Source organism: Lynx rufus, unplaced genomic scaffold (genome assembly GCF_022079265.1).
Source record: "Lynx rufus isolate CCGP_SWC_20201006 ecotype Redwood Valley unplaced genomic scaffold, mLynRuf1.p SCAF_36, whole genome shotgun sequence".
Lineage (NCBI taxonomy): Eukaryota > Metazoa > Chordata > Mammalia > Carnivora > Felidae > Lynx > Lynx rufus.
Window position 1 is genome coordinate 28,042 of NW_025814852.1, and position 20,724 is coordinate 48,765.

At 49.1% G+C, this 20,724-nt stretch overlaps 1 protein-coding gene across 1 annotated transcript in view; it reads right to left on the reverse strand.

The window, feature by feature from the left end:
* Nucleotides 1-20,724, reverse strand: part of CACNA1B (calcium voltage-gated channel subunit alpha1 B) — a 189,873-nt gene that overhangs the window by 9,586 nt on the left and 159,563 nt on the right. Inside the window, exons 35-39 of the mRNA XM_047093796.1 lie at nucleotides 19,684-19,775; nucleotides 17,098-17,242; nucleotides 11,464-11,591; nucleotides 5,560-5,656; nucleotides 2,552-2,660 (exon numbers count right to left, since the gene is read on the reverse strand). Of these exons, the coding sequence (XP_046949752.1) occupies nucleotides 2,552-2,660; nucleotides 5,560-5,656; nucleotides 11,464-11,591; nucleotides 17,098-17,242; nucleotides 19,684-19,775 (571 nt within the window). The remainder of the gene's footprint in view (nucleotides 1-2,551; nucleotides 2,661-5,559; nucleotides 5,657-11,463; nucleotides 11,592-17,097; nucleotides 17,243-19,683; nucleotides 19,776-20,724) is intronic.

Below are 20,724 nucleotides of genomic sequence, written 5' to 3' on the forward strand. Positions count from 1 at the left end.
CTTGCCTGTTTCTAGATGTTGGTGGTTCCCAGCCATCCTTGACATTCCTTGGCTTGCAGATGCTTCTGTTTTATTAACTTTTCATTAGAGTCTTTCACATTTTCTCCATTGATGATCGCATCAATTGTGAATAGAGGCAGTTTTATTTCTTCCCTTCCAATTGGTATGCCTCCTATGTCTTTTTCTTAACTAATTACAATGGCAAGAACCTAAAGTATGATGTTGAACAAGAATGGTAACAGTAGACATCCTTCCTTTGTTCTTGATCTTAGGGGGAACAGAGTCAGTCTTTGTTAAGTGTGTCAATCACTGAAAGTTTTTCATAAATATCCTTGATCAGATTGAGGGTGTTTCCTTTCATTTCTAGTCTATGCAGAATTTTCACAATCATGAATAGATATTTAATTTTATGAAATGCTTTTTCTGTATCTATTGAGATGGTTATATAGTTTTACTTCTTTGACATGTTAAATTACATGGATTAATTTTTAAACTTGAACTCAACTTGCATTCCTGGGATAAACTCTACTTTGTCATCACACAAATACACACACACACACACACACACACACACACACAAACATAGCTACATTCAATTTGCTAAAATCGTGTTGAATATTTTTGTGCCTATAGTCATGAGGGATGTTGATCTGAAATTTTCTTTTCTTATAATATCTTTGTCTAGTCTTGGTATCAGAATCATGTCAGTAGCATACAGTAAGTTGAGAAATATCTTCTCTTTTTCTATTTTCTGGAAGAGTTTATAGAGAATTGGTATTATTTCTTCCTTAAATGTTTGGTAGGCTTCACCTATGGACCTAACTGGGCCTGGGATTTTTTTGGTTGGAAGGCTTTTAACTAGAATTTAATTTCTTTAATAAATATAGTGCTACTCAGATTCTCTCTTCCTTTTTTTAACCCACTCAGGTTATCTATTCTTGAATGAGCTTGATAGTTTGTGTCAACAAATTTTTCCATTTCATTTAAGTTGCTGAAGTTATCGAGTGTTATGTTGAAGGCAGACAAGGGCAGAAGCAGACCAGTGGGCAGCTACTGCCACAATCTAGTCAAGACCCAAGAGAACATGGCTTGGACCAGGAGCTGGCAGTGGGAGAGGGCAAAAAAGTGATCATGTTCTGGTGTATTTTGAAGGTAGAGTCAGAAGATATGACAAGAGATCAGATATGGATCAGAACTGGAGTAAGGGGGGGGGCAGGGAAGAGGAGGTAAGAATCACTATAAAGGTTTTGGCTTGAGTGACTAACAGGAAGAACAGAGTTGCCACCGACGGAGGTGGGAAAGACCAGGGGGAATATGTGGCACTCAAGATTGGCCACAGGGACTTTGTAGTGTTTACTGGGCCTCCAAGTGGAGACAGTAAATAACTTCCCTCACGTAACTCCTCGCATGACAACACATGTCTGGAGTTGGGACTAAAAACCCAAATGTTGGAATTCACAATATTTAGAGCCGTGAGAGTAGACAGAATGACAACGGTGGCAAAGAGAACAGTCTGATGTGCACAGTGACATTCAGACAGTGGGAGACAAGAGAAAACAGAACAAGAAACATCAAAGGGGTTCAAAAAGAAGTAAGTGACAGCAGAGGAAAGGCTGCTGATAAGTAAGTAAGATAAGGGCTGAGCACATGGAAGTCACTGGAGAGCTTAACATGAGCAGTTCACTATTGCAGTGAAAGCCCGACTGCAGCCTGAAAAAGAGACATCAGAGAGGCAATACAGACCAGTCTCTCAAGGAGCTGGTTTTGATAAAGGAAAAAATACAAATAGGGAAGCTAATGGAGGGGGAAGAAAACCTTTTAAAGATGGGAGACATGTCGATACAAATAATCTAATATAGAGAAAAAATGGACGAGACAAGAAGCAGGGTACAGCATTTCTGGCTTGACATCTTTGGGGAGATGAGGAGAAGGTAGGGACAGGCCCTGACTCATCCATTACAAACAAAGAGGCTGAGCTCAAGGGCACAGGTGCAGCCAGGAGGGCAGTGTGGGGTAGGGATGGTGCAGATCCCCTCTGGTGGCTCTAATTTTCTCTGTGAAGATAAAGCAGTCATCATACGAAGGTCAAGGTGGAGAGGACACACTAGAGTTTGTTCTCCCCTAGATTTGGCACAGACTATGTGGTCCTGTCGGTTAGCTCAGGAGAGGACCTGACAGGGACTGGGCTCACTACGGTGACTGGGCAGAAGGCACACAGACTCTTCACCCTGGAAGGGTACCGGCTCATGTAAACCTGGGCCAGGTTATGTTCTGGTTCTAACACACTCTAGCTCTGGGTAACCCGGACAAGTCATTTAATCTCACGGCACCTCAGATCCCTCAAAGGAAAATGGGATCATTAAAATGCTCACATGCAGAATGGTTATCAGGGGATAAAGTCAGTGTCCGACCGAGATGCCATGGGCAGCTGTCTTCAGTCCCCTCCAGACAAGCCCCCTCACCCCCCTCCCTGCATGCCCACCTGCGGGTGGCTCTGAAGTGCATTGCCCAGCCCTGGCTTGGTGCCCTCCCCAGATGCTGCCTTGCTCACCTGGAGCCAGCTTGATCTCCAGTGCGGTCCGAATGAGGGCCATCAGCGTGGACGTGAAGTGGACAGTCATGTCCTCATTGGAGATGGGCATGTTCATGCGAACCAGGCGCTAGGGACAAGGGGAGCAGGTCAGGGCCAGGCCTACGGGGGTCCCTCCGCCACAGGACTACAAGGTGCTCAAAGCCCCTAGAGGCTGGGCTTGGCCTCCTGGAAGTAGCTTCTGCAGGTGCCTAGGGCCAAGCAAGGTTGGGTGGCTGGGAGTTTTGCCAGCATTCACACTCACCCTTGGATCCCCACCCTCATCTGAGCTGAAGATTCTCCTAGCTGCAGAAAAGTAGAAGTATGGATAAGGATTGTAGCATGGGGCCAAGCCAGAAGCCTGGATCCCTCTGAAAGAACAGGTACATGCTTAGCCAGAAGGACCCCTGCCCAAGGCATATGGCCTGGGATGAAGAGGGAGGAGTCTGGGCTGCAGAACTGAGGCTGGGCCCTGGGAGAGCCCGCAAACAGGAGGGAGGATCCCTGCCCTTACGGCTCTGCCCAATGTCATCTCCTCCACCCACAGCCTAGAGCACTGGACAAGGGGTGGGATGGCCAAAAGCACGGCTCTGAGCTCCACCTCCCAGTGAGGCATCCCTCCACCCCAGGAAGACTTCTGTCCCTCACCACCCAGCCAGGGGGCCTGGAAGAGACGTCTGCTGCCACTCGCCCAAAGCAGCTAGCACCTTGCAGTCAGAAGGACCCAGAACAGATGGGACTGCACAAGGCCAGTGTGAAGGCTGGCAGGAAGCAGCTCAGGGCCATCGCACTGGTACTCTGGACCAGACTGCTTCTTTGTTACCTGTCTCCTCTTCCCTCTCCTCATTTTTCAAGGACAGAACAGCTGGAGACAGACATGTGTCTATACCACAGACCTCTGGATATAGCCAGCAGCTGCCCAGAACCTGAGGCTCTGAGAACTTATGTGATCTCCAGGAGCAAAAGTATCCCTCGTGTGTCTGGAATGTCCTCAGCATGGGAGGTCACCTAGCTGGCCAGGCGGAGCCCTAGGGACACTGTGACCCTCCTGTCTTCTCCCAGCAGCCTCTTGTCCTCTACCACATGACAGAACTAGAGACAGAGGCACAGGGCCCGTCTCTGGGGTCTGCCTGCCCTCTGCCAAGCCTGTATCCTGTGACACACAGCCTCTCTTTCCCTCTGGGTTGGGCCCCCCGCCCTGCCCCCAGTGTCTTGGCCCAAATCCAATCTTCAGTCTAACAGAGAGAGTGGGTGGCTAGAGACAATAGCCCAGACTCTTCCCCCCCCCCAACACACACACCCCGAATGCTGGCAAAGCCCCACCTGGCACATCCAATCGTGGTCCCAGGACCTCACACATCACCCGTGTGATGCACACCAGGAAAATCGACTTTCCAGAGCACAGTGTCCCTGCAGACCAGCACTGATGGCATTAGAAGAGGCAGAGGGACTCCTCTCCAGGGGAGTCAAGGAGTTAGGTTCCAGCATGAAGGAGAAGCAAGTAGGTGATTTCCAAGAGAAGAGAGCTCTGTCCAGGGCACCTTCACCAGAGGCTCTCCTCTGCCTGCCTAGGCCCTAGAAGGGCAAGGCCAAGGCAAACAGACAGGCATCTCCACACTGGGCCTAGACCCTCGTGGTCACAGCACTCTGTGCATCTCCTAGACTCTCGCCAGCTCCCCAAGCCCATCCATTCCTACCCACCCCAGGACTCCCCTGGTCTATTCATGACCAGAACCTCAGAGCTGGCCAGCACAGCTGGGGAAGGGCCCTAAAGGCCAGCCCATCAGGGCCCTGCATGCCCAACCTGGCCCCAGGTATCAGTGTGGACAGAACTCTCCTTCTTGAGGACAAAGCTAGAGCCTTGCAGGCAGGTACAACATGCATGCCAGGCAGGGGAGGGCAAGGAAGACATCAGAGGCAACTGTCTGTGGCGTGAAGGAGCCACTTAGCTTCCAAAGGCTGTGCTGAGCCAGGTGACAGATGCATGCCCAGATTCAGAGCACAGAGACAGACAACATGGACAGAACCAGAGAGATGAAAGTTCTGGTGGGAAGCTTGCTCAGAGAGAGGGTGGTGACAGGGAGGCTCTGGACACATGCTGGTGGAGCAGTAGAACCTGGGGCCGGCTCTGTTTTCTGGGAGCACTGGGGACAGCAGGAGGGGTGGGGGTGGGGGTGCTGGAGGGATGGAAGGTGCTTACACCAAGGGTGGGGGGTGACTGAGGGCACATGGGCAAGTGGGAGCAGGCTTGGGGCTGGGCCATGTGACTTGCTTGCCCCCTAGGAGGGAAGCCTGGAGGTGTCCCTCAGTTTACCCCTTCTTTGCAACTCAGCCTCCTGGGAGAGAGGCATGGGACTACCTGGGCCCCTGAAACTGTCCTTACTCTGCTGCAGCCCTCTGAAGCCCCAGGAATGACAGAAGGACATCTCTCCCTGGCACCCTTTCCTTCCTAATACCACAGTGCCTCCTTCCCACTGTGAAACCTACAAACCCCTGGAGATGCTTCCTCGCCAGGCTGACAACAGCCCAGGCCTGGGGAAATTCTGCATGTGCTGAGCTGGGAGTGGGTTCCTCAGGTGTCCCAGAGGCCCTTCACGCCCCTATTCCACCAGGGTCAGACCCTGAGGGCTGGTTAATTCCACTGGAGCTGAGTGCGGTCCTGAGCCCAGAGCAAAAACAGCTTCTGTCAAAAAGCTGGTCTGTCTCCTAATTCCCAGGAAAGAGAAGGAAAGGGAAAAAGGCAGGTGGAGGGCTCTGGTTCCTGAGCCTTTTGGGGGGCTCTCAGAGGGGGCAGACCTGTAGGGACAAGGGCCGGGTGTACCATCATGGTATCTGTGTCCCTCTGTCCAGGAAGGTAGAGGAGATGGTTGGAGCAGAGAAAAGGAAGAAACAGTGAGACAGCAGAGCAGCAGACAGACGGACAAGCCCGAGAGGAGACGGGAGACCAGCCCCAGCACAGCCAGCCTCCAGGGTGCAGGGTCAGGGTCTACCTTGTATGCAACTCGAGCAGGGCATTTCTTCCCCAGCCCCAGGGGCGGGGACATGTGTTTCAGCATCTCAAACATGTCATTGTAACTGATGCGCCCACTGGAGACCCGGCCCAGAGAGGCAGAGGCAGAGTGGGGTCCACAGGAGGGGTGCGGCAAGAGGGGGCGGGGGGAGGAAGCAGACAAGAAAACAGATCCAGTTAACCAGCGTCAGATTAAATGCCAAAGTCAAAATACGTAAAATGAGGGACTTTTCTGCTTGACTCGATCCCCTCCTTGCCCCCCCCAGCCTCACCTCCACACTCCAGCCCCACGCAGGGCAGCGGGCAGGGGTGACGTCTGAGCTAATGAACATGGAGGGATGAGGAAGGGCTGCATCGGGGCGGCTTTGGGTTGTCAACTTCTGATTTTACACTTTTAGAAACCACAGATAATGCCAAATCAGAAAAGAGCTGTTTCACCATGCCGGGAGAGCTGGTAGACAGAATTACATGACCGATGAGGCCGGCCTAAGAACCACGGCAGAAATATCAGCTTTCCTTAATGCTCAATTTGCTTCAAAGTTAGCCTAGAGGCTAAAAACGTGGAGAAAAATCTAAAACAAGCCAGAAAACTAGAGCGAGAGCCACGCTGTTCTGCAAGGAGTCCCGAGGCTCTAGAGACAAACTTGAAGGGTGAGTCCTGCTCCAAGCCCAGAGACGCCCGAGGCCGCCCAGGGCAGGGCTGCTGCTGGGAGTCAGGGCTGGGCAGGAAATGGGAGATTGCGGGGGGGTGAGGGTGGGGGTAGGGGGCAGGGGCGTGGTGGGCAGCTGGGGTGGGATGTGGCTTGGGGCCACTCTTGCACCCTCCTGACAGCACGCCAGGAACAGGGCTGGGGCCAACTAATGGGATAAGTCTCCAGATCCAGGGAGGTGTCTGGGGGCTGACTATGCCTTCCCAAGGTAGACAGGCCACCAGGCCTGTCCCCATCAACCCTGGGGATACCCGCCTGTGGGACCTGCTTGGGGTCCCAGAGACGCAGTCGGGTTCAGGTCACCCGAGAGAGAAAAGGGGCCACTCTTCCTGGCAGGTGTGTCTGCCCCAGGGCCTGGCCCTCCTCCCAGGGTTCCCAGCCTTGGCTGAGTGAATCAATCCAGAGGTGAAGCAGGAGGGCCTGCCTTTGGGCCTCCACTGCCTCTGTCCTCTCCTCCCCCAGGGACCAGAAATCCCTGGGCTGTTGGGCTCTTCAGACTGGGAGGGGCAGCTGCTCCTGGTCTGCTGGTACCCCTGCTCCCCTCCTCTGGGGCCCTTGGCCTCGGGCCTGTCTGACCATTAGCACCCACTTGAGAGCCTGGAGGCAAAGCCGGGTAAGACAGCTGCTTCCTTGGCACAGGCAGGGCCTGGCCCCCGGCTCCCACCCAGTAGCCGACCCCTGCCCTCAAGGCCCAGCCAGAAAGCTTTGTGTGCGCTGCCTCAGAAGGCTGCCTCTCCCCAGCCAGCTGGAGGGGTCGGGAGATTAGATGAGGGACCAAAGCGTCCAGGAGGTTGGAGTGCGGGGCAGGGCAGGACAGGAGGAAAGAGAGGTGAGGTGTCGTCATTCCCAAACCAGGCAGGGAGTGTGTGCTGTGTTTGCATTTCGGGCAGGGAAGAGTATGTCGGATGGAGGCTCTGAAGTTGCAAACCTTGTAGGCCAACCTACGAGGGCAGTTCTTCCCTAAGCCAACGGGTGGCGCAATACAACGCAACAAACTGTACATATCCTTATAATGAATCCGGCAACTGGAAAGGAAATGTCACAGGTTATGGCAACCGAGGCACGATGAGCCCGTCCCGCCCGCCCGCCCAGCCTGCGACAGGAAGATGTGTCCTTGCACAGTCGTGGAGGAGGAGCCAGGCGGCTGGACAGGCAGCTCCCTGAAGGGAATCCTGGGGCTTGGAGAGCCTGGGAGGCTTGGCAATCCCAACACAATTTCCAGAGCCTGATGCAGGCAGGAGACACACCATACAGAACAAGTGCCGGCCCCTGTCCCAAGCCCCCACCGTGCACACACCAAAACCGCTGGTCCATCTCTCGCGGGGCCTTGTTCACCCACCCGCTCTGGCAGCCCCTCCTCTTGCTCCCTGAGTGCCTGCAATCCCATGCCTGGCTCTCCTGACTGTCCCTGCCTCCTGAATCTCCTGGAATCTGGTGGTCCAGCTAAAGACTCCCTTGTCCCAGGGTGGGCACTCCGGCCAACACCAATGTTTCTCTTTCCTGTACTGTGAACCTCCTCAGTCCAATCAGCTCCAAATGGCTTCTGGAAAAGCGGAAAGAAGGAAGAAGCCCCACTCTGGCCTCACCCAAGGTGCTTCTAATTCCACTGGACCCAAAGGACCAGCCACAAAGGGGCTGGAAGCACAGCAAAGCCCCCAGCCCCAATAATCACCCAACCCAATTCACAGCCTGTTCTTCGGCTCATCTTCTCTCTTCCGCCATCGAACCCCTCAGATGACACCAGATGTAAAGCAGGGGCATAATACTGTCACTCCAACTCAAAAACTGTCCTCGCTGCCTACAAAACAAAGTCAAAGCCACTTGTGTATCCCAAATTTCAAGGCCTTCTCAACTTGTCCAAGCCCCACTTCCAGCCCCTTTGCAATGCGCTCTCTTCTCCATCAGACACAGACCCCCTTCCCTTCACCCCTGCCCCTACCCCCATCTCTAGAGCTCAATCCTTTCTGCCCTCTTAAGTTTGGCTCAGATGCTACCTCCTCTGAGTCACCAGCCACACGGAGTCTCTCCCTCCTCAAATACCCCCCCGGCCTCACACTATGACTCCTCTGTTTTCCCACAGTCCCACTGGGCTCAATGTCCTGAGAGCACACACTTGCTTCACCTACAGGCCCCCAGTCCCCAGCACACGGCGGATGCTCAGGAATGTTGACTGGGCAGATGGACGAACATCGAGATGAAGTGACAGACTGCTCACAGAACGTGTGACTGTGATTCCCCTTTTGAGTCTCTACACTTCACCACCAAGCAAGGCAGAAGCAACATAGAGAATGGTTCGAGAAGGCGGCATCAGAAAGCAACAACCCCATGCCTTCTTTATCTCTCCACAGCGTGTGTGCGCATGCACATGTGCACGTATATGCCACGCACATGTGCATTCATACACATGCACACACACAAACATATATGCCCATGTGCACCCATGCACACGTGTGTCCACACACACGTACGCACAAACATGCGCTGCGTTCACACACTTGCACACAATCACACATGTGCATGCTTGCACACATACACACAAACCATGTGCACGCGAGCACACATGTCTGCTGCATACATGCATACACACGTGCTACATGTGTGCACAGACCTGTACACATACACACAAACACACCCATGCACACATGTATACACTTGTGCACACACTCACATAGCCACACAGGTGCAAACACACACATACACACCATATAAAAGCTTGGGAAATTTCACAAAGTTGTGTTATTTCTAAGTCTCTCCAGAGTGGCCACCTGGGATACAAAGATGACCACATCCTTGCATCTGCCAGGGAAGCTAGTGAAAGGTTCAAACCACCCTCTGTCCTACCAAGGATGTGGGTTCAGACTCCATCCACTCAGCTGCCTCTGCTGGGCCTTCCCCTGTCCCCTGCCATCTGGAGGCAAGTTGTTTTCAGCCCAGGCCACAGGTGGGAGCAACAAGTCTGAGCTTCACATCTGTGCTACTTGTGGACCGCGGTCTTGTGTGCTACTTCCCAGATGCCACCCCTGGGATGAGCTTGTATCTGCTGTCTACTCTTCCATAAGCACTTTCTTTACTATGTTCCCAATCTCCCTTCCAGAGGCCCTACTTTCAAGAACTCTGGATTTGGAAAACAGTCCGAGCCCCCCAGTGCACCACTGCAAAGCCACGGTCTGGCCCAAGTCCATTTCCTGTATGTCCTAATTCTGCTCCACCTGTGGCTGGAGAGGGGAAGTCCTAGGTCTATAGTTCATAAATATTTGGGGGAAGTCCTCCCGTCTCACAGGCCCGCACTGACCTGCCTTTGTCCCTTCGTCCAAGTCACATCCCATACAGCATCTCTGTTTCTCTGCCACACCATCTCTACAAACAGCGTGCCCAGAAACAGTAGCATGCCTTTAGACCACAGTCCAGATGAACTTCCTAGAATGAGCCTCAAGCCTGCCTTACTTGGAGTCTCTTCAGCCCTCTGACTTGACTGGGCTCTCCTGACTAGAGAACCCATGCCTACCCTCTGAGCCTATGGATGCCAGAATGATACTGAGTACTGCAGGGCCATTGTGCTTGTGCATCAGCAAAATGACAGGACTCTCCAACCACAAAAATGGTCACCTACACCATGAAACATAAATAAGAGCCACACTTGTTCTGCACTGTGTGAAAATTGTAAGTTTTTCACCATGGTGAAAAAACACCCAGAGACACTATAGGCCTGGAAGTGCCCTAAGGTTGCTGGTGTAGCCAGTGGCTCCAGGGTTTGCCCAGCTTGGGAAGGGTCTCACGCAGCACCTTTCTGGATCCTCACATGAAAGGGTAGGGGCTCCAGGAAGGTTGGATGAGAGGGGGGTTGGGGACCCCAGCCAAGCTCCCAGGCCTTCAGGAGCTTAAGGGGTCAGAGAGCTCTGGAGCACTCCTCATGCTGAGCTTCAGTTGAGAGGAAAACAGGTAGAACCTCAGGCACTCTGCGAGCAGGAAGTCCTCGCCATGAGGACACTGACCATCTTCTCCAGGCCTCTTCCACACAAGGGGTGACCAAACACAGCTGTGTGAGAGGGACATGGGCAGGCTGGGGGGCCTTAGAGAGAGGAGGCAGGAAGAGGCTACACCCCACCTTCAAAGTCTTCTTGCTCCCTTAGAGCAGGGAAGGGACGGACACCCGCCCAGTTACTGATGCATTATTCATTCACATTCATGTCTGCTGAGTGCTCACCACGAGCAAGGAAGGCACTGAGCAGGCCTGCGCCTTACCCAGCAGCCAGGTCTCTTGGCCCCTCCATGTCCTGTGTTTGGCCTTGCAGAGAGCATGCCCTGAATAACTACTCAAGTATCCACTTGGGAGAGTGAAAAGAATGAATAAGCAAGTGAATGAGCAAGTGATGAAGGAACAGACAAATGGGCAGATGGTGAGTCCATGCTGCTTTGCTAGCCCCAAGGATGAAAAGTATGTCCTGGGTGTGCAGGACCCTCCCATGAATCATGGAACAATCTTCTAACCCAAGCCAGTCCCCTCATGACACACTTGCTCTGTCTAGAAACGAATCACCCCTCACTTATGCAATACAGTAAACCTTTCCCAACATGACCAAAGGGTCTTACACATACTAGACCCCTCCTGGTAGAGCTCCTTTAATTTCAGTAAAAGTTCACCAAGCACCCACTATTTTTAGCCTGGGCTGGGGACACAGAGATGCATGTTGGCTCCTGCTCCCAAAGGAGATGGCAGAGAGGGAGAAGCCTGAGCCAATCGGGGAGAATGTTATTTCTGCCATGAAGTCCCCCAAGCTTCATGAGGATGGTGAGGCCCCAACAGACAGCCCTCCTGCTGTGTCCACACCCTCTCCCTTGAGCCCTCTATGACCCTCATGTAACAGACCTGTGTGGAAACAGTACACTCCCATTCAGCAAGAGCCCTGAGACTCACAGACCCCCTGGAACCTCCTAAGGGCTAGGCTGAGGGTCTCAGACAGCATTTCTCAGCCCAGGGAGTGGTGTAAAAGCACTGTTGCAGTGAGAAGGAGAGTGCCACCTACAGGAGACCCGGCACCCCCCCCCCCACCATGTGGGCCCAACCAAAACCTGAGGGGGACGCTCACATGACACAGATCTGAAGCCACCCAGCCCTGTCCCAAGATCCGTGGCATGGACCGCCCTGAGGACCACAGAGCATGGGGGCCACTCACCACGCGGCCGGGTCGTACTCAGCCCAGACCCGGATGAACTCGTCCAGATGGTGAGGCCCTAAGATGGAAGAGTCCCGTGTAAGGTACTCAAAATTGTCCATGATCACGGCCACAAAGAGGTTCAACATCTGTAGGACAGGAAGGAGAAAAGGGGTGACATAAAGAGACTTCAGCCTGCCCTCTATCCTAGCCCTTACCCTCTGGCCAAATTCTGTATGTGAAGTCATCACAGCAGCAGAAGCCACTCTAACCCAGCCAGCCCCTAGGCCTCTGCCACACCACCACTGCCACCACCACCCACAGGCGGTGGCCCGCTCCCCCAAGGTCCTAGATCCCACAGGCTCCCCCTAACCTCTCCTGCTCTCTGCTTCTGCTTCCCAACCCTAATTCACATCCACAAACTCCCATCCCCATCTTCTTCTCCTCTTAGCTAGCCTTCAAGGACAGCAGTGACTTCGGAGTCAGTACTTTGGACTCTAGAGGCTGAAAGCTCAGCTTTTTTTTTTTTTTTAAATTGAGTTGAAATTCACATAACATACAATTAATCATTTTGAAGTATACAATTCAGTGTCATTTAATGTATTTACAATATTATGTAACAACCACCTCTCTAGTTTTAAAATTTCTCTATCACCCCAGAAAAATACCTTGTACCTTAAGTAATCACTCCCTTATTCCTTCCTCCTCCCCTTCCCCAGCAATCACCAATCTCTGTTCTCTATCTAGAGGCTTGTCTATTTGGGATATTTCATATAAAAGGAATCATACAACATAGGATCTTTTGTGCCTGGCTTCTTTCACTTAGCATGACTTTGTGAAGTTCATTCATATTTCAACATGTGTCAGAACTTCACTGCTTTTTAAGGCTGAATAATATTCCATAGTAGGTATATACCACAATTTGTTTACCCATTCATCTACTGACGGACATCTGGATTCTTTCCACCTTTTGGCCAAACTTTTCCACAGAAGATGCTGCATTTTACATTCCTATCACAATGTACAACGTTACTATTTCTCCAAGTCCTTGCCAATGTTTGTTATTTTCCATTAAAAAATTATTATTATAGCCATTCTGATGAGTGTGAAGGGAGTGTGTGGTTTTGATATGAGTTTCCATAATGACCAAAGATGTTGAATACCTTCATGTGCTTCTTGGCCATTTTATATATCTTCTTTGCAAAAATGTCTATTCTGATTCTTTGTCCATTTTTTGTATGGTTGCCTTTTTTAGTTGAGTACTAAGAGTTCTTTATGTGTTTTCAATATTATCCCCTTATAAAATATGTGATTTGTAAATATTTTCTCCCATTCCTTAGAGTGTATTTTCACATTTTTTATAATCCCTCTTGATGCACAAAAGTTTTTAATTTTGCACAGTCCAATTTATTTTTCCTTTTGTTACTTGTGATTTTGGGGTCAAATCTAGGAATCCTTTGCCAAATCAGAGATCATGAGGATCTGCCCTCTATGCTTTCTTTTAAGAGTTTTATAGTTTTAGTTCTTATATTTAAGTCTTTCCTCAATCCTGAGTTCAGTCATATGTATGTGGTGAGATAGAGGTTCATCTTTACTTTTTTGCATGTGGATACCCAGTTGTCTCCTCATCATTTTTTTTAAGACAGAGAGAGTGAAAGAAGTAGAAGTAGACAAAGAGATCTTAAGCAGACTCCACACCCAGTGTGGAGCCCAACACAGGGCTTGATCTCACAACCCTGAGAACATAACCTGAGATGAAATTAAGAGCGGAGGCTTAACTGACTTAGCCATTCAGACACCTCCTTCACCATTTCTTAAAAAAACTATTCTTTCCATACTGAACAGTCTTGGCATCCTTGTCAAAAATCAATTGTCCATACATATTTGGACTTACTTCAGAAATCTCAATCCCACCTCACTGGGCTATACCAATACCACAGTGTCCCCCTCCCACCACCAACTTTACTGAGATATATATAACTGACATAATTATAAGATATTTAAAGTGTACTTTGTGTCAATCTGATATATATAGCATTCTTACCGTCTAGTTAATTAACATATAGATCACATTTTTTTTTTGGTAGAACATTTAAGTTCTACCCTCTTAGAAGATTTCAATTATACAACACAGTGTTATCCACTCTAGTCACTATGTTTGATATTATGTCATCAGGTTTTATTCATATTATAGATGAAAGTTTGTACTCTTTTACCAACCTCTCCCTAGTTCCCCAACCCCCTAGTCCCTGGCAACAGCTTTTCTACTGTCTCTATGGATTTGACTTAACAAAAAAAAAATTCCACATAAAAGTGACACCATGCAGTATTTGTCTTTTTCTGTCTGGCTTATTTCAACTAGCATAATGCCCTCAAGATCCATCCATGTTGTCACAAATGATAAGATTTCCTTCTTTTCAATGGCTGAATAATACTCCAGTGTATGTGTGTGTGTGTGCGTGTGTGTGTGTGGTGTATCATATCTTCTTTATCCATTCATCTGTTGATGAACACTTAGGTTATTTCCGTATCTTGCCTACTGTTAGTAATGCTTCAATGAACACGGACGTGCATATTTCTCTTCAATATCCCGTCTTCATTTCCTTTGGATATATACCCAGAAATGGGATTGCTGGGCCATATTTTAATTCTATTTTCAGTTTTTTGAGGAACCTCTATACTGTTTTCCATAGTGGCTACACCAGTTTACATTCCTACCAATACTAGACAGGGGTTCTTTTTTCTCCACATCTTTCCCAACGCTTGCTATCTCTTGTCTTTTTCATGATAGGCCATTCTAAAGGTGTGACGTGATAGGTCACTGTGGTTTTGATTTGCATTTTCCTGATGATGAGTGATGTCGAGCACCTTTTCACGTACCTGTAGGCCATGTGTATGTCTTCTTTGGCAAAGTGTGTATTCAGCCACATTGTTTTGATTTATGATAGCTTTATAGTAGTAAGTTATGAAATAGGGAAATACGAGTCCTCTCACTTGGTCTTTAATTTTCAAGATCTTTTTTGTTAATTGGAGTTGCCTGCCATTCCAAAGGAGTTTGAGGATAAGCTTTTCCATTTCTGCAGAAAGGCCATTAGAGCTCTGACAAGGATCACACTGAATGTGGAGCTCACTTTGTGGGGATACTGCCACCTTACTAATATTAAGTCTTCTGATCCATGGGCATGCATGTCCTTTCATTGAATTAGGTCATCTTTAACTTATTTTAGTAATATTTTGCAGTTCACAATGTACAAGTGTTTCATTTCCACGGGTATTTATTGATTCCCAGATATTTTGTCCCTTTGGATGCTACTGGAAATGGAATTATTTCTTTAGTTTCCTTTTCAGGTTGTTGTGGGTTTTTTTTTAATGTTTACTTATTTTTGACAGAGAGAGAGCATGCGCACACAAACACGGGAGAGGCAGAGAGAGAGAGAGAAGATCTGAAGTGGGCTCCGTGCTGACAGCAGGGAGCCCAGCACAGGGCTCAAACCCACAAACTGTGAGATCATGACCTGAGCCGAAGTCGGATGCTCACCAACTGGGTGCCCCATTTTCAGGTTGTTTATTGCTGTTGCATAGAAACATAACTGATTTTTGTGTGTTGATTTTGTACCCTGACACTTTAACTCAATTATTAGTTTTAGTACTGTGTGTGTGTGTGTGTGTGTGTGTGTGTGGTGCGCGCGCACACGCACGTGCACGTGTGTGTATTCTTTGGGATGTCCTATATATACAATAACATCATCTTTAACTAGAGATAGCTCTACCTTTTCCTTTCCAATCTGAATGCCTTTTTTTTCTTTTTCTGGCCCAACTGCTCTAGCTAGGCCTTCCAGCACAATGTTGAATTGAATAGAAGCGATAAAATTGGGCATCCTTGTCTTGTTCCTGGTATTTGGGGAAAAGCTTTCAGTCTTTCACCACTGAATACATCTTAGCTATACATTTTTCATAAATGTTCTTCATCATGTTATAAGCGTTTCTATCATGAAAGGATATTGAATTTTGTCGCATGCTTTTTTTTTTGCATCTATTGAGATAATCAGGTGGGTTTTTTCCTCATCACATAAGTTGATTTTCATTTGTTGAAAATGCATCCTTGCATTCCTGGAATAAATCCATTTGATCATGGTATAGAATCCTTTTAACGTGTTGTTGGAATTAGTTTATTCAAGGTTCTTACTGTCTATTTATCAGGGATATTGGTCTGCAGTTTTCTTTTGTTGGGGCATCTTTCCCAGTGTTGGTATCAGGGTAATGCCAACATCACAGGATGTGTTAGGAAGTGTTTCCTCTTCTATTTTTTCCAAGAGTTTGAATAGGATTTAGGTTAAGTCTTTCTTAATATCACTTTAAAAAATTGTGATAAAATATGCATAACAAAAAGCTTATCAATTTAAACACCCACAAGTGTGCAGTTCAATGGCATCAAGCACATTCACACTGTTGTGCAACCATTCCCACCGTCCAGCCCCAGAACTCTTATATCTTCCCCAACCGAAACTCTATCCTGATTAAACCCTAACTCCCATCCCCTCCTCTAGCCCCTGGCACCCACCATCCTGTCCTCGTCTCTAAAACTTCACTGTTCGGGGGACCTCAAAGGTGAAACCATACAGTGTTTTTCTTTTCTCACTGGTTTATTTCACTTAGCATAATGACTTCACAGTTCATTCATATTGTAGTTTATGTCAGAACTGCCTCTCTTTAGAAGGTTAAATGATATTCCCTGTACGTTCACGTCACATGTTGTTTACCAATCGTTTGCTGCTGGACACTTTGATTGCTTTTACCTTCTTGCTGTTGTGAATAATGCTGCTATGAACGTATGCGTACAAATATTTATTCAAGTTCCTGCCTTCAATTCTGGCATACACCAGGAAGCAGAACTGCTGGATCATACTGTGTTTCTATTTTCACTTTACTGAAGAACCACCCTACTGTTCTCCACAGCAGCTGCACCACCTCACATCCCCGCTGGCAGCACTCAGGGCTTGTTTCTCCACCACCCCAGCAAACCACAGGCAACACTTTCTCTCTTTTCTTCTCTCACGCCTGTGTTTAATCATCAGTCATGTGGGCTCTACCTTTAAAATGCACCTCAACTCCCGTCATCCCCACACTTCTCTAGGCACTATTACCTCCAATAATCTCCCTGACCACTCTTCAGCCTCTCCTGACCAGAAGCCAGAGCCAGAGCAAGATTTTAAAACATCACGCAGATCGTGTCATGCCCCAGCTCAAAGTTTCCCAGCGGTGTCTGATGACTTGGAATAAAATCCACACTCCTAGGACCTAGTCCACTGACCTCTCCAACCACCAGTTTCCTGAGGCTCATCAGCCCCAGGCACAATGGCTGGAGTGATGCTTCTTTGTATCCCAGCACCATGGCAGAGGCTAAAGACTAAGGGACAACTGTCCCATGGAAAATTTAAACCCTTTTTAAGAAGGAAAGGCAAGGCCCACAGGAGCTCATCACAGGGTGGGTCCTTTTAGGGTTAATGAGGTCATCAGTTCGGGGGATACAGGACCATCAACATGGAATCAGCCTGTAATGCGACATGAATCAGTATCGGGGATCAGTCACAGATGTAGGGGGACCCAGGATGGACTGAGACAGGTGGACACATGGGCACAGTGACCAGGACTTACCAGAAAGGAGCAAAGGAAGATGAAGGAGACGAAGTAAAAGTAGGCAAAGTCGCTCCCACACTCGTTGGCATTGGCGTGCTCATCACAGGCCTGGTTGCTGAGACAAGACAGCATGATCTCGTGCCAGGCCTCCCCAGTGGCACTCCTGAGAAGAATGGCAGAGCTATGAGGCCCATAAAGGAAGGCCTGGACCAGCCTGGGAAGGGATCTCAGAAGAGCTGGTTCAAGTGCACACCCTCTCTGGGTTCCTTTCCGCAGAGAACCTGCTCACGTGTAAGGTATGGGTAAAAAACACCTGCTTTTTTTTTAATGTTTATTTATTTTTGAGGCAGAGACAGAGCATGAGCAGGGGAGGGGCAGAGAGAGAGGGAGACATAGAATCCAAACAGGCTCCAGGCTCTGAGCTGTCAACACAGAGCTTGAACCCACGAGCCGCGAGATCATGACCTGAGCCAAAGTGAGACTCTTAAATGACTGAGCCACCCAGGCGCCCCAAGAGATGCATGCTTCTTAAAAAGAATCCTCTGGCATTAGGACTGATCATGAACTCAGAAAGAACTATTTACTGAAAATAAGGCACTGCACCAAAATTCAGCACCATGGTGAGCGCCCCTTCATGGACCTCTGCCACCTCAAAGCCAACAGAGCCCACCAGCCTTCCTGGTCTCTCCCCCACCCCTCCACCCAGCCTTCCTTGATTCAAAAAATGGTGACTCCATCCCTCCAGTTTCTTAAGACAAAAATGCCGCAGCCATCCTTGCCTCCTCTCTTGCTCACCACACTCTATTCATCACCTCATCTACTATGAAAAAACAGCCAGAATCTTACCACTTCTCACCACCCTGGGCTAAGCAACAATCACCTCCCCTGATCTGCTGCAACAGTTTCCTAACTGATCCTCCCCACACAACAGCCCAGTGGGCCCACTAAACACAGGTGAGATCAGGTCACTTCTCTCAACCAACCTCTGTCTCGCTGCAAAAGCCAAAATTCACACTCAACTTCCCACAGCTCGGTGTCACCTGCTGCCTGTTCTTTCCCAGTGGTCCCTGTTCAGTCCACTCCAGCCACATCAGCCTCTGCTGTTTCCTGAACACACCAAGAACAACCCCCAACCTCAGTGGCCACCCTGGAGAACCCTTCTTCCTGGACTTTTGTCCCTGAATATGCAGCCAGCACAAGGGCAGGATGTGCACGAGACTTACAGGCAGACCAGAGGCCTGAGTCTCCCTAATTTGGTGTGCTTCTATGGCCAGTTGTGGGCACAAGTAGAGCCCACTCCTCATTGACAATGGCTAGGGGCAGGGGCCTTTTCCTGCAGAGCAGTTGCCCTGTGCCAGGCCTGGCTGACACTGGTGTACACGTGTGACATAGAGATCAGGGAGGAAAAGAGATCTCAGAGAACAAAAACTTAAAACTAAGGCTGGTTTCACAGGCCTGTCTCAACTCTTGCAGCAAAGGCAGGACATTAATAAATGAAGAGATAAAATTAACATAATAGCTAAAATCCAGAGAAATGATTCTATTTGGGGAAAGCGTAGGCCTAAGGACACTTGTCCGTCTGATATAAAAAACAAGAGTCAGACCACTTCCTCCAGGCAGCTCAGCAAAGCAGACCTGGCTCTGATCTCCCTCCAGACAAGAACTTCCCCATGCCCCAGAGTGCACTGCACGGGGTTAGTGGTGTTGGGCATCCCCAGCACAGGCCTCACAGCAGCCTGATGCATTTACATACATAAACACCAGTGTGGACACCTTATGAAGGGGCACCAGGCAGGGAATGGTGTCAGCACCCCTCCTCCTCTAGCCACTACAAAGAGCTCCTTCCTTCGCTCCCAGGGTCACGGTGGTGGGCTTGGTTAAATGGAAGAGACTCTGGAGGCAAGGAGACACATGCAGTCCTCTCCCCTCAGCCCTCAAACCAGCATGGTCAACAGCCTCCAATTCACAGAGGGTGTGCTGTGCCTAAGAACAGCAGCTGGCACCAAGCGCTCCCAAGCACACCTTTGCGGGGTGGGGGGGGGGGGAGCTCTGGCCAAAAACAAGCTCTGTGCCCTCAAGAGTCCACCCTGGCACTTGACTTGGGGCCTAGAGAATTGCAGTCCTGTGAGCCATGGGGGCAGGTGGAGGTGCACTCAGACCAGCAGTTCTGGCCAGCTGAGTTCCTTGGGTCACTGAGTAGCACATACTGTATCAAGAGGGGTTCCCACTACTCTGCTTCCCCCTGATCCCACAGATCACCATAATCAACAAGGCCAACAGACGGAAAGCTTATGGCCAGCACACCAAAAAAAGGCCTTGCTGGGCACCTTCTGTCCTCCCAGACTCTCAGCTGCAGCCTTGCTAGAGGCGTTTTGGTCGCTGTCAGGGATCAGAGACGAGGTGGTGGAGGTCAGACTAACACGGGGCTCAGGCTGACTGAAGCCCAGGAACCCTTAGGAAAGGACAACGAAAAGAGGGGAGAAGCTGGAAAGGTCCATTGAGGGGAGGCCAGCACAAGCTGGGTAGCCCCGTGGGTCAGCACACACCCTGTGCATCCTGGGTGGAGAGGCCTCTGAGCGTGGGCTGACTTCCCAAACAACACACCTGAACAACAGCATCAAGGCTTGTAAAAATGTTCGAAAGTTGTTGTGCCGGTTGATGCTGGTGTCATCATCCAGGGCAATATTTCCAAATACCTGAAACAAAAAAGAAGGCCACAGGCTGATACTGTTGGGTCATCAGGAGCTGTGGCCAGGCAGAAGAAGACCCATACGGCACAGGACACTGCCCTTAGCTACCACCACTACTGCAGGGGCTGCAGGAAACAGGGCTTCCAGCTCTGATGGTGTCTGTGCATTTCCAGGGCAGAGGAAACCTCTCCAAGGCCAAATATGTCAATGTCCCACAGCTCAGCAAGTCCACAGATGCAAGTGTGCATGCCTAGTAAAAGTGGGACCTGGAGCTGAGTTGACATGGGCTGTAAGCATTTGAAAGTTGACTCTCTCGTCAATGATTCTGAAGCACTAATTATATTGGTAATAGCTATGAGATTACTTGAAAGTTTCTTTTTAAATTTCTATGCAAATATCACAATGGGCTTTTTATGCATTTTAATTGGTGCAAACAGGTCAGTAATTGTACTTGGCTTAAAATCTGGAATCTGGCTGAAAAATTTATGAACTATCACATATTCACCAAAAACAAAGCTCAATGACATTTATGGTTTGTACATCCACAGACCAAAGCAGGAAAAGATATAGATTTGTTTTAAATAGCATCAGATCTCAGCACATTTTAAAATGGGAGAACTTTTTAATCCTTGAAACAGAGTTTAAAAATCAGTTTTCAGCTAGCCTTTAAGACCGTGGCTTCTCCCACTACACATGAACATTTGGGCCCGTCTCCCACCCTACTGTTGGAAAGAGGCCAGATGTCAAAAGGCTTAAAACTGGAACACTGCTTTGCGTCTTTTAAATGTTTTTCCAAATAGCTGACAAAGGGTTCTTTGGCAAAATAAAAGCAATCTAAATGATCCACGCTGAATTGGACAGTATAGCGATCTGATGTGATCCTGCTGACTTTTTTCTTCTGTAATATGCAATTTCCTCTAAAGGATCAGGGCAACTCTCTGGACTATCCAAATGG